This window comes from Ambystoma mexicanum, chromosome 6p (assembly GCF_040938575.1).
Source record: "Ambystoma mexicanum isolate Mex_15411 chromosome 6p, UKY_AmexF1_1, whole genome shotgun sequence".
Classification (NCBI taxonomy): domain Eukaryota; kingdom Metazoa; phylum Chordata; class Amphibia; order Caudata; family Ambystomatidae; genus Ambystoma; species Ambystoma mexicanum.
In genome coordinates, this window is record NC_090935.1 from 1,334,562,953 (window position 1) to 1,334,581,672 (window position 18,720).

General features: G+C 47.2%; 1 protein-coding gene across 1 annotated transcript; it reads left to right on the forward strand.

Moving 5' to 3' along the window:
- Positions 1–1,095: 1,095 nt before the first annotated feature.
- Positions 1,096–4,358, forward strand: TMEM215 (transmembrane protein 215). The gene has a single exon (XM_069626003.1). The coding sequence runs from the start codon at positions 1,563–1,565 to the stop codon at positions 2,238–2,240; it is 678 nt and encodes a 225-aa protein (XP_069482104.1). The 5' UTR covers positions 1,096–1,562; the 3' UTR covers positions 2,241–4,358.
- The last annotated feature ends 14,362 nt before the right edge of the window (positions 4,359–18,720 follow it).

The window sequence follows — 18,720 nt, forward strand, 5'->3', positions numbered from 1 at the left end:
TTCCGACTGCACACTTCCAGACCTCTGTCTCATCCGAAAGCACTGGGGGGCTTGGGACGATTGCCCCTCCTTCCGAACCCCTGGTATGGGAAAGCCCGGGACCCTGGCTTAGAAACATCCCAATGGAGCTTGTGCGATAAGGTCTCATTTCTTTAGTTGTTTGACACATGGATGCAGCTTCTTATGCATAACATTTGCAGTCCCCAAAAAGGTAATACGTTCTTTGTGTATTAAACAAGCACATATGCACCCTCGTTAGCTTACATAAACAGGTCTGAATACAGCCGTGGACAGAATGACAGACCGGCCCCTGTCCCAGGAGCAAAAATGTGTTGGCCTTGCCCTGAATTCCACATCCTGCCCACACCACTGGCCACGATGAGACTTCCTGTTGCCAATATCTCACAGTAGGCACTTTATTTTGTATCTTTTTGTTTTGGGTGTTTTGCCGAGCTCTACATGTGCCCCTCCAGCCACTTTTACTGGGTGTTAGGTTGATTAGCCTTGCTGATGGACTGATAGCAGAAGGGGTTATTTCGCCTGGAGGCTGGTTAGACACTAAGCTACATTTGTTCCTCAATGCACAAAAACTTGCTCTAATGCTGTCTCATCACCATGAATGTATTTGCTTCTGTCTGTAACTACGCCGCGATACCTCAGGGTCTGGACGTACAATAAATCTATTAAATAAATAAATAAATAAATATCTGCATTTTTTTTTAAACACAAACTAGTCTAATCCAATGTCTTAACTGCATGCGTTTTGTGCGATGCGACGGACGATATTCGCTCTCCAGGGAGAGGTAAAGCTTCTGTCGGCCTCGCTGAACTCCCTGCGAGCTGATTAGCGTGTGCAGTTGTGCAATCTGTGTTGTGTGCATAATTAAGAGCATGTTGTTTTCAGCATGGCAATCTGAATGAGCTTTCCTCGCCGAGTGAGGGGAGTGTGTGCCCCTGTCTCACTCTCCCCTCAGTCATCCTTGTGTGTTGACTTTGTGTTATCTTTCTGAAACCAGAGAAGCTGCATGCCTCCCGGCTTTCTAGGACTGGCAGCCCTCCCTCCTCGTCGGTCGCCCCACCCTCCCGCTCACACACACACGCGCGCGCGCTCTCTCACAGACACAGCACATGCATGGGAACGCAACACCGCCCCGCTTGCGGAGAGCGCCCTGTGTTAATGCCTCTCCTCTCTGTTTCTTCCAGGACCCTGGGCCAGGCAGGCCTCGCCGGGGGAAGCCCCCTCAGGAGTTTCCTGAAGCCCAGCTCTCCTTTCTGGGGATTGACAGCGGAGCAGACGTGTCACGGCCAGTGAAGATCTTTATTCGGGCCACTTTATGGATCCTTCTCGCTGCTGACAATGCCTCTCCTCAATAAAGTCCGTGCTGAGGCTCGGCCACGATTTTGGGTTCCCTGGTAGCTTTCTCCTTATGGAACATTCCTTGCTGTCTTCCTCAAATGGACAACTTGCCGGGAAGGTATTCTCCAAAAGAAGGAAATATAAGAGGCCCCTCTCCTGATGATCCACCCGTGACCTTTGACTTGTGCTGGGGGCCGGGGAAGCCATGAGGCCGGATGACATCAACCCCAGGACCGGGATGGTGGTGGCCGTGGTCAGCGTCTTCCTGGTGTTTGGCTTCATGTTCACCGTCTCTGGGATCAAGGGGGAGTTCCTGGGGGACATCCCCCTGCTGGCCATCGGCCCGGCCATCTGCTTGCCCGGCGTGGCCGCCATCATCCTGGCCAAGAGGACCGACGGATGCACCAAGTGGCCCTACAACACCTGCGCCTGCGCCAAAAAGGCCAAGGCGGACAAGGAGGTCATCGAGCTGCTGAAGACCCCCTGCTCCGACCTGGAGTCGGGCAAGGGCAGCTCGGACGAACTGGACAAGAAGAGCGGCCCGGAGCAGCCCTTCCTGCCCAAGGGTGGTGGCGGCGGCAGCCCACGGGCGCAGACCCGGGACACCAAGCAGGAGCAGGAGGAGGTGCTGCAGTACCTGGAGGAGTGCTACTGCCCCAGCACGCCCCTGCCGCCAGGGGCCGACTCCGCCACCTCCTACTGCGTCTTCCAGAAGATCAACTCCACAGCCAGCCGCATCCTCTACACCGCCGCCGATGACAGGATGGTGTTCACAGCCCACCCTGTCCCCGAGTCCCCCGTGGAGGAGGGGGCGCCCGAGGACCAGTACTGCTGCTACATCAACCCGCAGGAAGTCAGCTGGGACCGCGAGACCATCGTGTGAACCCACGTGCCCTCTCAAAAGGCATTGCAACTTCTGGGAACACTCAAAGAGGGAGACGTGGTAAGAGCAGGACGGTGTTTTTCGCCCACTGACATGCATTGGAACCAGGGATATGTTGGGAGGGTGTTGGTTAAAAAGACTACGATATAGCAATATTATGGCGTCTTGTTTCTATAAACTAAAATAGTGCTGGTATCTACGACCCGGAAGGACCCCAACGAAGAGTGCTCCTCTACATTTCATAAGCCATGCAACGCCTGCATCACGAAAGACGCACTGAATGTATTCACCGTGTTGGTTTCCTACTTTAGCGCTTAAACCCGGAAAGTGCATCGAAGCGCCGACTGCAGGATACCCTGTTTAATCTCATAATACACCTGCCGGCTTCACGTCATGCGGAGGTATCAGAACGATGGATATTATGGTTTCTCCTAAACGTTGTTGTTTCTTTTGTACGCACACCAAAAAAAAACCTAGCGAAGCCATGTAAAGTTCTTCTCTTCATGCATTTTTTAAGAGCCCATTTGTTGTGGCGTAGCACAAGTTCTTTTTCTTTTAGAAGTTCTAATACTTGGGCGCATACTGAACTTGCACAGGTTCCTGTACATATACAATTGTATAAAAAGATGTGTGCTCTTAATCCACAAAAGTAACTGTTTACAATGCATGTCCTCTCCTTACACTGATGCAAAGACGGACTCTGCTATACGACGACTATGTATACCTTACCTCTCGTGCCTGAACCTCTCGTATTGTGCGTCCGCATGTGTAGGACTCTGACCCTGTGACGCGCCCAGTGGCGCTTGCAGAGCATTTTGCATATGCACAGCCAGGGGCTGGGGAGCAAGCCTGCGCCCGGGCATCTCTTCCCACGCTCTTTTGCATTCCTTTTTTTAAAGTATGTTAAGTGTTGCAAGCCCCGCCTCCCTCGCCACACTATCGCGTTCACTTTAGCGCACTCTCAAGGCAGGGTGCTGCTGTGCTGCTAGCAGCCTGGCAACTGGTGGGTCGGTCACTGTATCTAGATTGAGTAGATGCCCTTGGGGACTAGCGTCTTGCTATGTTACTGAAGGTGGGTGATTGTGATGGGTAAATGCCCCTTGTCTGGGCAAGTAGTTTCAATGTCACCAGAAGACGCTGTGGGCATGCACAGAGGCACCCCGTTCCAGCACAGGGTCCCCCCTCAAGCCGTTGTACCCCAGTTATTCAGTCTGTTTTGGCTCCTAGAGGTGGTCATCGCCACCCTGGTGTAGAAAGAACATGTTCGCGTGGCATCCATGTGTTCCGGGTATACACAACGATCAGGATCAGTAACACATGCTCTATATTATCTAAATTCTCGTCACATCTATGTGATTTAAAACCGCCACTTCTGACTGTAAAAACGGAGGCCTGAAAGGTCATGACTTCATTGCAGCTACAGTGGTATAATAACAGGTATGTGCTCGATTTCCAAGCAATGGAGTATCCCAAAAAGCAGCCTTAAATGAAACTACTTGGCTTGTCTCGTTTTCATTTTTATACAGAAAATGTCAAGAACAATAGTAACATGTTATTATTGCTTTGTTTTGTAAAGAAAAGGTAAAACGCATTAGTGACGCGTTATTCTTATTATTCGTGTTCACATTTGGAGAAGATTGCTATATGTAAGAGTTACAATTTTCTTTACGGTTACGGTGGGCAGGGGGCACGCCGATTGCCTATAGGAAAAGCCCAAACTGGTTTGTCAATGCTTATTTCAACTGAAGTGAAGACTACAACTTCCAAAATGCAACGGGCTACGAAATGGAAGCACAGGTCTGGAACTTGGTGTCCATGTTGAGAAAGTTACCTGGTAATCGTCATAGGTATTCATCACCTTGTAGTCTACCTTTCATTTTCCATCTAATAAACATGTGTGCAGGCCTTTCTATCATGATCCCCGCCCCCTCGGAGACGATTGCTTCTTCGGGGTGGGGGTGGGAAGGGTGTGTGCACTGGGCGTGGCAGGGAGGGGCAAAAGGGACAACACAGCAGCTGCATGTTCTTCCTGCATAGAGCGGGGGAAGACATCGTCTAGTGCTTCAGTTGTAAACTTGCTTTTTGATTTTGTAAAATAAAGCGACTTTTTACAATCCACATCCTTCTGTAATGCGACGTGGTTTCCCTGTGTACAATGTTTTCAGAGCATGTCTGCTGTCCCCGAGGGGCGATGGTAATTGTCCGCTGTCTGAATGCTGGAAAACCTCCATGGCTCATCCCGGCTGCTGGCACCTCTTCGCCGGATGCCTGTTGGCAGTGCATAGCCTCACTTGCACAGCTGTGCCCACCTCCAGATGGCCACATGGCAAGGACAAACGCCAAGGAATTTCACCATTTCATTAGATGGCGCTGGGGTGCACCTGACATTAAACAACAAAAAGGTAGCAATTAAAGGCAAGCTATTGAAAACCTAAAAATAAAAGGTGTGCATGTGTGTTAAGGTGGTTTTGGATATGACTTCCAATGCATTGACAGCAATTGTCAGTGTGGAGCGTGTTTGTATGTAGCACGCACCCGCCATGAGTGCGATTTTCGAAGCGCTGTATTCGTGTCCGTGAGGGCTCTAGCTGCACAGCTCAGCTGCCTGACAGAGACTGGCGCAGAATGCGCCTCCAACCTGCAAATATGCGTCTTGAGAAATGGCGCCAGGTCCGGAACGAATTTCAGTGCAGCGCTACCGTGTGCAGAAGTGGGTGCGAGGGGGAGACGGGAAGGGGGCGGAGCGGGGAGAACGGCGGAGGGAGACACGTAGTTCCACCCGGTAAGCAGAGTAATGTTAGTACAGCCTGACAGTTCCCTGTGGTCACAGATTGGCATAACTGCAGAGGAAGCGCAGGCAGCGTCTGGAGGCGATGTGATCCCCTCCAGAGAGTTGGCAGCACAGCGCGCGCAGTTGAAGATAGTTAGCAGGACAGAGGGCACTGTGAATGCACTGAAGTGCTCCGCCCGGACCTCTCTTCAAGACTACCCCACTACGAAGGCAGACATTTCTAAAAGCTCTGGAGGAGAGCTCTCCACAGCCTCTGGCACGTGCTCTGGTGTTAAGCTGCAGCCCCACTCGGAACTATTTCCACTGCTAAGCTTCTCTGTCAGGGCGTGTCTTGGGATATCTGAGCGGACACGTGTGGGTGTTGCGTGGACGTAGAGAAATGCACCCGCTCGCTATGCTAAGCAACGCACGTGCACGCCTTAACAATCAAATGCACGCAAAGAGGAGGCAGCGCCATGTAAACGTGTTGTGATTGACTTGGTCGAGTCCAGAGTGCAAGGTCTAGGTGGGTTGGGCCCACATGGCAGTCATGGAAGGCAGGGTCTGAAAGAAGAGTCAGGGCCAGGTTCCCGAGACAATGGGGAGCCCTTAAAATGACTAACTGCCCCACGCAGCTTGATGCAATATTACCCGGCCAATGCACCTTTTCCTGCCATGTACATTTTCAAAACAAATCTGACACAGACAACCTTTTCATGAAAAGTCATGCATAGTGATTCGCGAACTTGATCAACTTGTTTTGTTTCTGCTACTCTTTATTTTCCCCGGTCCATAGTGATCTGCCTAGCACTCCTAGGGAGATCGCAGCACCCTGCCCTTTAATGGCCGAACTTTGCTGATGTGTGCTTTTGCCTTCCAAAGGAGTGATTTTGCCCTATGAAAATGCGAAACGCCTTTGCTCTCTGAAAATCCTGATGTGTGTCACGTCGCTTTTTGCTATGTGTCAAAGGTAGCATTTTCTGTCGGGTAGCAAAAAATGACATTACAATTGCTGTCAGATTTTCCTTCCGATAGGATTTTCTGACAGATAGCAAAAAATGACATTAGCGTGCAACTCCGGCTTTGTGATATGCGAGAGGCCCATGCAGAAGTGGTGGCCAGTGCGCAGCTTCTGTGCTCCTAGGGTTACTGCCCTGGAGGCTACAGTTTCCAGTCAATGATAGACTAGGTGCGGATGATGCAACTTAAACTTCACACCGTGCCTCGCTCTACGTCCTCACGAGACAAGAGTCAAAATGGCTCCCGCTGGTCACCTAAAGTTCAGACGAGGACTCCATGGGCCAAATGTTGCACCCATCTCCAGTATAAAGGGACCAGGCCTGCATCACGGTGGGTTTGCCAGATTACATGTACATCATGGTTCTGGCTCGCACACTTCTAGCTTTAGCAGAGGCAAGTTGGAAACCAACGGCGGTTCTAGGAATTGCTTGCACTTGTGCAGCGGAAAAAGTGAAGGGCTACCTCATTTGCATTTGTATTAATGTGACAGAAAGAGACATCACATGATATAACAACAAAACAAAAGAGGTGGTGGCTGGAAGGTCTAGAATTAATCATAACCTCTTGCAATTGCTCTGGACGACCCTCCAGACCATCATTGTTCAGCCTGCCAAGCCATTACACAAAGGGGAAAGAACGTATGCAAATCATGCTTGGTCCCACCCCAAAAGGGGCAGTCCAGTCCATTCTGCTAGGTCCCACCCATTCTGCACGAGACCACAAGTAACCCGAGACAAGTTTCAGCCTCAATGGTTGTCATCAGTGAGAAGTAGTTTGGGTTTCTAGACCCAGCAGACACAGGACCCACTTCTGGGCATACCCGTCCCAAACGGGGTGACAAAGCCAAACAAAAGAGGTGATGCCTGGAAGGTTTAGCATTAATCATAACCTCTGGCATCACTCTGGGCAACCCTCCAGAACATCGTTCTTCAGCCTGCCAAGCCATTACAGAAAGGGGAAAAAGCATATTGTATTTATTTATTTATTGGATATGCAAATCATGCTTGGTCCCACCCCAAAAGGGACAGTCATGCCCGAACTGCTAGCCCACGTACCTTCTGCATGAGACCACAATCAACCCCAGACAAGTTTCAGCCTGACTGGGTGTCATCAGCGAGGGGTAGTGTGAGCCTCTAGGCCCAGTAGGCATGGTACCCATGTCTGGGCATACCCGTCCCCTTTCTGTAATGGCTTGGCAGGCTGAAGACTGATGGTCTGGAGGGAAGTCCAGAGTTATGCCAGAGTTTAGGATTAATTCCAATCCTTTCAGGCATCGCCTCCTTTCTTTTCCATGAATCACATGAGAGAACGTCACGTGCAGTGACATCACTCTTTGATACTCAAAGTGCACCATGAGAAGTTGTATTACAAGAAGTTACAGTGAGTGTGTGTGCCGAAAGAGAAACAACCAATGTTCAATACACAAATGTGCACTATTATTGTTATGTATGGAGCAGTGCTTGAAATGGGTAGGTTTTGGCCGGTCCTGAGTTCCTGCACATCTTTTATTTGTAAGACATTGGACCGGCACTTCTCAGCAGGAAGCCAATACATTTAATGGAGGAGTACCGGAACTTCTCAACAGTAAGCCGGTACTCTGAGATAGTGAGCACCTGCACCTCCATGTTTCCATTTTAAGCACTGGTATGGAACAATGACATAGGCTATGAGCCCATGACTGCAACTTTTTTAACAGCATACAATGAGAACAGCAGATACTGCACAGCGACATAACATGTTTTTGCCGATGATCACTGCTCTTGGTTCCGTGATGAAACCATGATTTGTACCCAGTTTGCACTTCAATGCACTTGACCACGTGTCTTCTCAGCGCTGGGTAGTACAGGTATGTGTTGTGTTCGACATCCAAGGGCTAAAATGACACTGCTTGCTGGAAAGGACTTTGAAAGTTCGCAAACCATTAAATAAAGTTACCTGGAAAATATGTTAATCCTGATAGCAACATGTTGAGCAAATACAGTATGATTATAGTTTAATGTTCAATATGCCGAATGGAAGACTACAGGCAACAGCATTCAAAGTTGCGTGAGGCTAAACACACTCCTCTGGGATTTGCAAATGTTCTTTCAAGACTTGAAAATACAGCAAATGAAACTTTGTAAAACTAAAATGTCCAATTTCAGAAACATGCGTGTCATCCGCATTTAGCTCTAAATACAGAGCGGCACCCCACCCTGCATGCACCCCACTCTGCCTTTCTGCACTGGCGGGAGTGAATACATTTTAAACAAATGAAGTTCTACGGTTATAATCCGCACTGATTGTTATTGAATGTAATGCAAACAAATTGCATGCAAATGAACTGAAAACTATCCAATTGTTGCCTTGGTCAAGGATGTGTAATATTTCGGTCTTTGAGCAATTATTTCTTGGCACGTGTTTCACAAATGCAGCTTCCTCAGAAGGATTGGAATTGTATATGCTGTGTTCATATCATCACATGGAACAAGAAGACAGAAGAACATATCTCATTTACATGTTTGTAAATTATCATAGTTCCATAACCGTAGTGACGATTATAGCAAACAGCTATGGTCCAGATGCAGTATGAGGTTCACTTAATGTTGCCTGCTATCACTAATTAAGACTTTTCACCAATTACTAGTGACTTAACATGTGCCGACATCAACGTAGCTTGAGTGTTGTTATGCTACTGTTCTAGAGCATTAATATACGGTTGCCAGAACAATCCTTTTGAAACATCCGAAAATATTTGCTTGATAATCCTGTTTTCATATTCAGAAAATACTGCACAATCCTATTTGTATTTATTAATTTGTATAGCGCTTCACAGAAAATAAAACGGTATCATTTTAGGTTGAGAATTCACAATGATCATTCGTTCAAAGACAAAAGGTAAGATTTAAGGGAAACATAAAATGAAGAAAGAGTGGTTTGGCGATATTGTGGAAGACGCCCCCTCTCGGGTATGCAGCGGGCGGGCAGGGGGCCTCCCAAGCCAAAAAAACGGAAGAGTCCAGTAAGATGGCAATAGTACTGTTTTATTTCAGAATCAAAAATAAAACGGGGAGAGTGATGGACATCAGGTGATTCCAAGTCTCTCTCCTCCGAGTACAAGATTGCCACGGAGTTTTACTTCAAAATGCCATCACAAAAAATTTAATATTGTGCAAACCTAGGTGGCATGTTATTGGGTGAGTAGTATGGCCGACTACATATTCTATACGTGGTAAGTAACATAATTGTTCCCGCGCTATTAGGTAACTGCGCCTGGGACCAACTACAAAAAGACACACGGGGAACAGGTCATCGGGGTGTTCTATGATTGGTAGGCGCAACAGTGTAAGGGTGAGCGTTAGAGGTGCATGATGATTGGACAAGGATGGCTTTTCTCAGCCTTGGCACTTTGGACTGTTACCAGCACGTGACCATGGCCCCAATCTGCTGCACGTACCACTAAAGTTGCCATTCCCTGATTCCCTAGGCCACAAGCTGGGACAATTAGCTTTCAACTTTACTCTATGTTGCATTTTCGTCCCAGTGAGATGAATGGAACAAAGGTCTCTGTCTGCCTATGTCTGGCTCTAATGAATAGACATTCTGTGCCAGCTGCAGGTCTTGTGAGTGGAGACCGCATTTCAAATTATCCTGCTCAGTGATTAATGAGGAATTTAGCCCTTTTTACTGTAGGCGTTATTAAGCTACTTTCCTCTCAGTGTCAGGTGTGATCTGGTGGGAATCTGACCTTCCTGCAAGATTTGTTTCTTTGCTCCTTCAGATAGAGTTATGTCCATTGTCTGGGATTTGGTTACTGTCTGTACTTTTCCAATGCTCGTTCAAACCCACCTTCCCAGCTAACCATGGCAATCTGTGCACATTGCTATCTGCGCTGTTCGGGCTTTAGTTCCTGTCGCTGGCTCAGCAACATAGGGTCTCTCTGTTGCTTTATGGTTCCTCACTGCCTCCCATTCACCTAATGTGATTGCGTCCTCCATCTTGCTTTACATGGCCACTCATTTTAATGGCGTTCTGCATTGAGCAAGCTTTTAAATGTATTCTCGTGCGACTTGCATTTCCGCATAGCAAGGAGAGTATGTTTTTTAACTTAATGGATGCAAGCATGTTCTTCATGTCTAAGTGCAATTTGACAGTGTTTGTGTAGCTTCGTGTTTGGATCTATATGTTCTTCTTGTCTATTGCACCTACGTCTGTTGGCCTCGGCTGTGACCTCATTAGTTTCTTTCATGATCACAGCTCATCCATGGGTTCCACTGCCTGAAGATTTATTGCTTTGGTGACATCATCCGGGTAGGGTCTGTAAGGTTGTCTCGGGTAAAAATGTGCCTCGCATCAGTGATACAATGGTGGTGAAGGTCTAGATGATATGAGCGAAGTAGACCCTTCGTGTCTGTACCATCGAAACAGGGAAGGGCCGATGCAATAATGAACACGTTCATTTGTCTCTCTTCATTCCCCTCTCTGGTCGAGTCATTGACCACACTGGTTGGAGGCCCTTTCCCACTGCTTGGCGTCTTCGGGATCCACACCTTTGTCACCCCCCTGAGGTTGCCGGAGTTCTTTATGTGTTCGCACCACTCCCCATCTGGTTTGCAGAACACCCAACATCCAACGTAATTGTCAGCGTCATGGTGTAGAAGAATTTCATACCTGGAGGAAAGAGGGGACTGTGTTTTAGGTGTGACTGCAGCACTCCGAAAGTTTGTGTGTTCTCGTCTGCCTTTGTAATCATATCTACTAATATCTTCATTCCTATTCTTTTCTGTGTTGTCTTCATGCATTGTGCTATTGCTACTCTGATGACACAGAATCTGAATAATACTAACAATAGTGCAGCTATTAGGACCTTTACACCATTCACCATCCAGGATGGAATCCACAAAAAGATGTACGCCAACCAGTTGTCCTCTTCCCCAGTTGAGTTTATTTCTTCTTCCATTTTAGCATGTAAGTCTGACAGCAATGTTATTGCTACTGTGAGGTTCACATTTTGCTCGTCAGGGGCAGATTGTTATGTACAGCAGGACAGCACTATTGTTGTGCAGACACCGCCCTCCATGGCTGTGATGAGGATTAGAAAATACCTATTCTGAAGAGTCATGAGACTCATGGCTCGGAGGTTTTCCTTTATGGCATTGAAAACCTTTACGTTTGAGTTTGATTGTAACAGTTCCCATTGCATAATCTGCAACCACTTGGAATTCTCATTCACTTATATCCCTAGAACAACAGAGGCAAAGAACATCTCTGTCCTGCTGAACAGCCTTTGCTCATCTGGTATTGCGTCAAGTGCTGTTTCCATCTTCTTGGAAACATAATTTCCCCTCTTACTCTGCTAAGCCGCACTGATCTTTTCTTTCTCAAGTGTGCGTCCATTTTTGGGACACCATCTATCTTGGTGTCTTTGTGGGGTACTACCAAGGTTGGTGTGTTCATTAATACCAAGGAACATATCCCTGACCAGTCAGGGGGAAGCTGCATGTAGGCTTTGGGATCACAGGCCGATTAGTGGTCCTTGAGTACTGCTGTTCCTACCTTCATGCCAGTTATCTTTGAACTGTGTTTGCAGCCTCTGTTTTCTCCAACCTTTAATGAACCATCATTCCGGTAACATAATGATGTGTTCTTGAGGGGTATTATGGGTAGAGGGTCTGCTTCATTTTCTGCCCAGGTAAGCAATTTTGAATATTCCGCCCAGTCCTTGAGGCACTCATCCTGTTCTTTCTGCACCACTTCCACTGGAACTGTCAGGGGTGCATGTGCCTTACATCCCATCATTCCTTCGACCCATTCTTCTCCGGTGAATACTTATCCATATACTAATAGTTGGGGTCTCTCCCAGCATCCTGGCATTCCCCCTATCTCTCTCCTTCCAGTGTTCAGACATTGCAGCCCCTTCTGTGTCACTATTCTAGCTTCCCCTCAGTTGGAGCCATCCAGTATATATTGCAGCATTTTATCTGTGCTCCAGTAATCCTCCATCATCCTGTGTGTCTTAATGTAACTATCGTCAAATGGAATTGTCTTTTGAGACATCCATCTCAGTGTAGCCCACTTCCAGGTGCAAATAGCCCAATGCATTAGTAACTGTGCCCTAGTTGCTGGGATTTCAGTGGCTCTGAATGTCCTGGAGGAGCTCATGGCATAGGGAATGAGCGACCAAACATAGCAGCTCTCCTCTGAAACCTCCCTCCCCACACGGATCATGTGCTGGTACCGCATGTTAATGGTGACGTGCGAATAACTTGTCATATAAGCGTTCACATATTTGAAGTTATTAGTGATGCTCCTCTTGAGCCTCTTGATCTCTTGGATGGCACTAGTGAGGGGTGGGTTTGTCACTTCAGTTAGTAGGGAAACAGGTGTCACATTAGCATATGCTGGTTCAGGTGTGTAATACATTGCCACTTTTCTGAACGCTAGGAGGGTAAAGAGGTAGAGACAGCAGAATGCAAAAAATATAATCACAGTGGCCTTGGTTGTATTATTCATTTCTCTGTCTGTAAGCAATCATTCAGTGTTTAGCAAAATCTACAGCATTTTGAATTACGATAATTTTTCTCGTCGCTTATGTTTCCCACCCCTCCATTAGATGGCTAAATCTTTACAAGGGAGCTGTGTTAGAAAGGCCATAAGGATGTGCTCAAATATATACTGCGTTTTGGGATCGCTGAGCAAGACGGTAATGGGCACTTTACTCTTTTTTCAGTGCTGGGTAACTTTCAATAATGTATGCAAGAAAAGCGTAGATAGAAATCTGACAAGGCAACACTTAATGTCTGTAATTTTAGCTGGTCAAAACTGCTTTCGCAGATTCTTTCAAACTGCAGGACACAGTCTTTTTCTCAAAAGTGCTGTTCATTCATGCACAGTGGTAGCTGTATGCAAGAAAGGACAGTGCACCTGTACAAATCCTCTTTTATGGATAATCTATCTATCCATGGACCGCATCTGCACTCTTCGTCCTCTTGGGCTGCTTCGTCTGGGGTTTAGGGCAGGGGGGCCTCGCCTGTACAGCATTTCACATTTCTGAGATGAAACCAAGATCTTTTCCCTATCCATTTTACAGCTGTGGGAGTAACATTGTCTACTATATATGAACCATTAAAGCGAGGCCTATGCCATACCCGAATGAAGTTTCTAACAGAACTGTATCTCCAGGTGTCATGGCCACTGGACAGGAACCCCAGTTCACATCCTCTAAATGGTCTGCACACTTTTTCCCTTGGGCACGTGTTATTCCATCTCATATTGATCATCCATGTGCTTCTTGGACAGGGGTGGCCATAGGAATCCATGAATCTGCACATGCAGCATCATTTGGGAGTGACAGGGTGGAACCATCTAGTAGAGCAAGGGGGCATGGCCGGGACCATGCTATTTAAGCCTGCCCCACCCGCAGGCCCACGCTTCGCGTTATTCTGCTTAAGCAGCGTAACGCTCACCGCCGCCTGAGAAGCATCTTACCTGTTTTCCAGTGAAACCATCTCGGAGAAGCCTCTTACCTGTTTCCCAGCAAAACCATCTCAGAGAAGCATCTTACCTGTTTCCAGCTAAACCATCTCGGAGAAGCATCTTACCTGTCTTCCAGCAAAACCATCGCGGAGAGGCATTTTACCTGCAGAGTCAGCAAAACCATTGCAGAGGTGCAATTTACCTGTTTTCTCCATCAGAACCAGCAGAACCATCTCTGAAGCATCTCTTATCTGCTCGCAGTGACTCCATCCACGATCGACCAGAGCGCATTTACCTGGCTCGTGGAATGCAACCGCCGGCTGCGCGCCTTACCTGGCTCTCAGCTCGGACACCAACTAGGGAGTTCTACACGGCCTTCTTCATCGTGGTCGCAGGCATCCTTCACTCGCCAACAGGTCCGCACACCTGCAGGAGGAAAGTACAAAGAAGGTTTGAAACCTAATAGGGACATTTGTTAAGGTCGCGTGCCATCACATCTAGCGCTTACCTTAGGATTCCAACTTGTCATCTTCTTGGGAACACTTCGATTCCTCCACCAGCACAACGGCTCTGCTGGGCCGCCATCATCTATAAGGGAAAAAGAGACATTATTAAGGATACAAACTTAAATCATGTGACAAGACATTAATAATTATATGAACAATAATCATCACAAAAACTCCTACCTTCGAAGAGGTTCGGTCACAGCCGGCCTGGGCCACCACATCGATGGACTAGTGAAGGAACGGGGTCATCTTGAAGCGCCCCTGCTGATGAGAAGCAGGATGGAGAGCTCGCCCTCACTATATATCAGGTGAGCCTATATGGGTAAATGCTTACTTACCTCATTTTGGCACGAAATGTCAGAGGGGAGTCACGATACCTCCACACCCTTTTCATTGCCTTTCGTGTTCTCGCAGAGGCAGTCCCAACATCCAGAGCAGTGTACTTGGCAGCAGCTGGGGGAGAGAACCGATCCGGGGAGCCGAATCCAGGGAGGGCTCCAACCGTGCCTCAACATCCCCACAGAGACCAGGTCAGCGTAACACCAGGATAAAAGGGGGGGGCTTTCTCATTCTTCTTTGGCCTCCCCTGGCGTGGTTCAAGCTGTTGAGAGATAAAAGAAACACTAACAATCATCGGCGAAAGGTAGTCAGCATTTCAGTTCCCAAAATAACAGCAGCATTCTGGGCATCAGTCAATACTCTAGTGGGAGGAGCAAGTGGGATGCGCATGCAGCATCCTGTCACCAACTCATGAGGAGTTAAATGGTGATCAGAGTCTGGCTGATTTCGTAGAGCAAAATGTGGTAGGGTACACAATGGAACCATCCTTCTTTCAGTGTCATTTTCAGCTTCACTATTTTCTCATTGAGTAGGCCATTGAGGTGCTCACAAACTCCATTCACTTGCGGGTAATAAGCACAGGGGAATGTATGCTTAATCCCCAATAGAGTTGTGATATGCCCGAAAACCTCAACTACAAAATGCAGTCCATTGTCAGACCAAAGGACTTCACACACACTCCATCGTGGGAATAACTCTTGTATGAGGAAATTGGCAGCACTTGTGGAGTTGGGGTAGGTGCACGGACCGGCCTCGATCCAGCGTGAGAATGGGCATACAACTACTAACATGTATCTGTAGCTGTTACAATTTTGAATCATATCAACACAACCAATATGCAAATGTTGGAAAGGCCCTGTAGGCTGGGCTATTGCGACTCTCACTTCTAGTAACGTATGTCCTGCTGTGAATTGTTGGCAAATCAAGCAATTAAAAATATAGGCGGCAACATGTTCCACCAAGTTGGGAGCAAACTAGTTTTCCGCAATCTGTGCTGCAAGACTCTCTTTAATTATATGGGTCCGGTGGTGGAGTTGCTCTAGTGCTACCTGTAATAGTGTGAAGGGCACGACTGGTGTACCAGTGCTCTCCAGGTACAATGGTGGGTCTCATTCCTGTAATTCTATGATTTGGGTGAAATGATTAATTTGTAACCCAACGCTCTCTGCATTGTCAATGTGCTCTTGGGTCTCGAGAATGGCGAAAAGGGCATGTTCCACCTAGGCTGTTGTTTTGCAGCCCTTTGTGATATCTGCTCACTTCTCTAGTGCAAAAGCTACTGCAGCCAATGCTTGCTCGCAAGGGTATTGACCCTTCATCACTGGATCTAAAAGCTCACTGTAGAAAGCTGAAGGTTTATGTCCCAGGGTAGTATTCTGTGTGAGTGCTGCTGTCTTCACCACCCCATTGAAGTGCGAGCATAAGTAAAATTCTGCATTGTATTCAGAGATCCCTAAGACTGTGCGTATTGCTCTTTTCAGCTTGTCAAATGCTTCTGTCCTTTCATTTGTCCAGGCTATCTCGCCTTGTCTCTCTGAATCTCTTTAAGTCCTGTTAGGAGGGGCAGTAGTCAAACACCCATGCTCTGCAATAATTGTGCAACCCCAGAAACGGCTGCATCTCTCTTACTGTCTTTGGCTGTCGTATTTTAGTGAAAGCCTCTGCTCTTTCTGGGGTTACCTTCCTGCGCTCCTCGGAAATCAACTGCCCAATGGATAGAATCTCCTTCTGATAATACTGTAATGTTGCCTTGTCTACCTTGTATACCTTGTCTGCTAAAACTAAAACTGTGATCATGGAGTCTCTTCTGCACTGCTCTTCTGTCTCAAAGTACACCAAAATGTCATCCACATACTGAATTACTGTGCAATCCATGTGTACGTTCCCCAAATCCATCTTAAGTACTCTATTGAATATAGATAGGGACTCACAGAACCCCTGAGTTAATCTTGTATGTCTCCCCTTCCAATTTCTATATGAAAATGAGGTCAAGTCTTGTGACTCTTCATGAAAGGGTATTGAGAAAAATGCAATTTTCATGTCAATCACTGTGTAATGTGTGGCTTTCGTTGGGATGTTATATAATATGGTTGCTGGGTTGGGAACTAATGGAAATTTGGCCTCAACAATATTGTCTAGGGGGCGCAAATCTTGTATAAATCTCCATGACCCCCCACCTCGCTTATTTCACTCTGTACACCTCCATGTTACTTGGGGACTCTGAGGGTACTAAAATTCCTGGTTGTGCTAGCACTGAAATTGTCTAAAAAAAATCCTTTGTCTACTTCTCTGGACATGAGGTATTGTTTTACTCTCGGTAAAATTGTTCCTGGCTTCAATTTCGTCTTGACTGCCCCATCCCTTTTAGTAAGCCGATGTCATAAGACATAAGGACTATTGGTCCACAAGGCAGCTGGCGCTTGTGCCAAGTCGTCTTCAAGAAATTATGGTGTCTTTTTCATGAGTGCCATTCTCTGTGGCACTTGTGCTCAATCCCCATCTAATCCAAAGTAATGCTTATAGAGAACACCACGTCACTGTCATAGTAGTTGTCTCTAAACAACTCTTTGCCTTTCAAATTTGTCAGTCTGTGCCCTTCGTCCAGGGCAATTACTGCCTGCCATGCTTTCCCCTGTAATCTGTCCCATGGAGAACTACTCTCCCGTCCCTGATTATAACCGGTTCCAATTCTAATGTGAACACGTGTCCCACTTGCTCATCCATGGGGATTTCTGGCCTGTATAAAAGGTCTGTGGGTACCCTCAATGTTTTCCCTTGGATCCCAGGGAGCCATGCTAATATAAGGCTCACCCCATACTGAAACACCTGGGATCTAGGGATGGCCCCTTCTGCACTGTCTGACCACAGAATGCTAGAGTAAATTCTTGTGCATTCACATAGTGGATCCCTGGAGTGGAACACACTATTCCCTGCTCAGTAAAGGACATGGTCATGTTGAACTTGTTCATCATATCCCTTCCCATTATGTACACTGGAGTTTGGCGGGAATACAATAATAGCACGGTAATGTTGTGTTGCCCAACTGTGAGGGGCAATTCATCATGGAATGGAACCAAATTTGTAGCCCCAGAAAAGCCTTGTGCATTTATGGACGCACCTGACATTGGGTATCTCCCTTCCCTAACACTGGATCTAGTGGCCCTCATATCTCCCAGAAAAGAGAACATCTTGACACCTCTGGTCACCCCCATTCATGGCACCTCTTGCGGGCCAGGTGGGCCAGATAGTATGGAACACATCAAGTCAGTCTGTGGGCTGTCCTATTGTTGGTATAGATTCATCCCATTCCCAGTCAAAGGATTCCCTCCCACTACTGTCACGTTCCCCATTATGGGTGCAGGAGTCTGTACTGTGGTGTTTGGGTGCCATGTAGTCAGGGCATTTTGCTGCGTCAGTGCTTGGGGTGGTGCATGCAGTTGGTGCATCTGCAGATGCGCTTGTTGTGACTGCATCTAATTGTGTGCCTGCTTTGGTGGTGTCTGCGTATGTGTTTTCTCTGGTTGTGCCACCTCCTTAGGAGCTTGTTGCATTTGCAGCACATGTGTCTGATATGGTGTGTGATCTTGGGCATAGTAGTCTGGTTGCTCTGTCGGTATGTGGGTGGATATGTCGTCCCCCCCTTGGGTCTTGCCAATTCTGTTGCATCCCTCCCCTGCTTCTCACATTCAGGATATGTGACCAATCTTCCCGCATGCCCAACATTGTAGGGGTCCCATGGATCCGGGATGTCCCCCATTAAATCCTCAGCCATTTTCAGAACTAATTTTGCTTCATCCTGCTTTCTATCCTCGCATTTCTTTCTAGCGTTCTCTTGCATTAACCGACAATAGTGTAATATTGTCAACTGAATCTCTGGCCACGGTCTTGCTTCAATCCCCATTAATGTTACGCTCACCTGGATTCCACTGGGGCGTCGAAGGAAGCTGGACTGCTGCGGTCTCCACCAGTGTGACTCGTAGCAAAGTGATGATCGACTGCACTTGCCCACTCAGTTTCGTCTGCCTGGCCCGCAAGAATATTTTCCTAAAAGCAGTAAAGGGGATTAGCCACCCGTGGTAGAGAGGTTACACTAACACTATTTTCCCTGAAAACTTCCAGTATTCCCCTTCATAAAGTTTCACCTTATTGTTTGGAAGGATGAACTCTCCATCCTGCGTGGAGTGCAGGGGCGCGTAGAAGTTCAGTTACTTCACTGATCCAAAGGTATTTGGCAGAGTTCCAGATAACAATGACTCCGAGGTAAGTAGTGTGTAAACCGGATGTATAGTTCTTTTAGAGTTCAAATGTCTGTTAATTCACTCTTGCTCCTTTCATACCTTTTCCCTTGCAGCGTGATCCAAGGAGTGAGTTCGCCACAATGGATGAAGGT

Coding starts and splice junctions, on each gene's coding strand:
- TMEM215 (XM_069626003.1), top strand. CDS start 1,563: ATGAGGCCGGATGACATCAACCCCAGGACCGGGATGGTGGTGGCCGTG.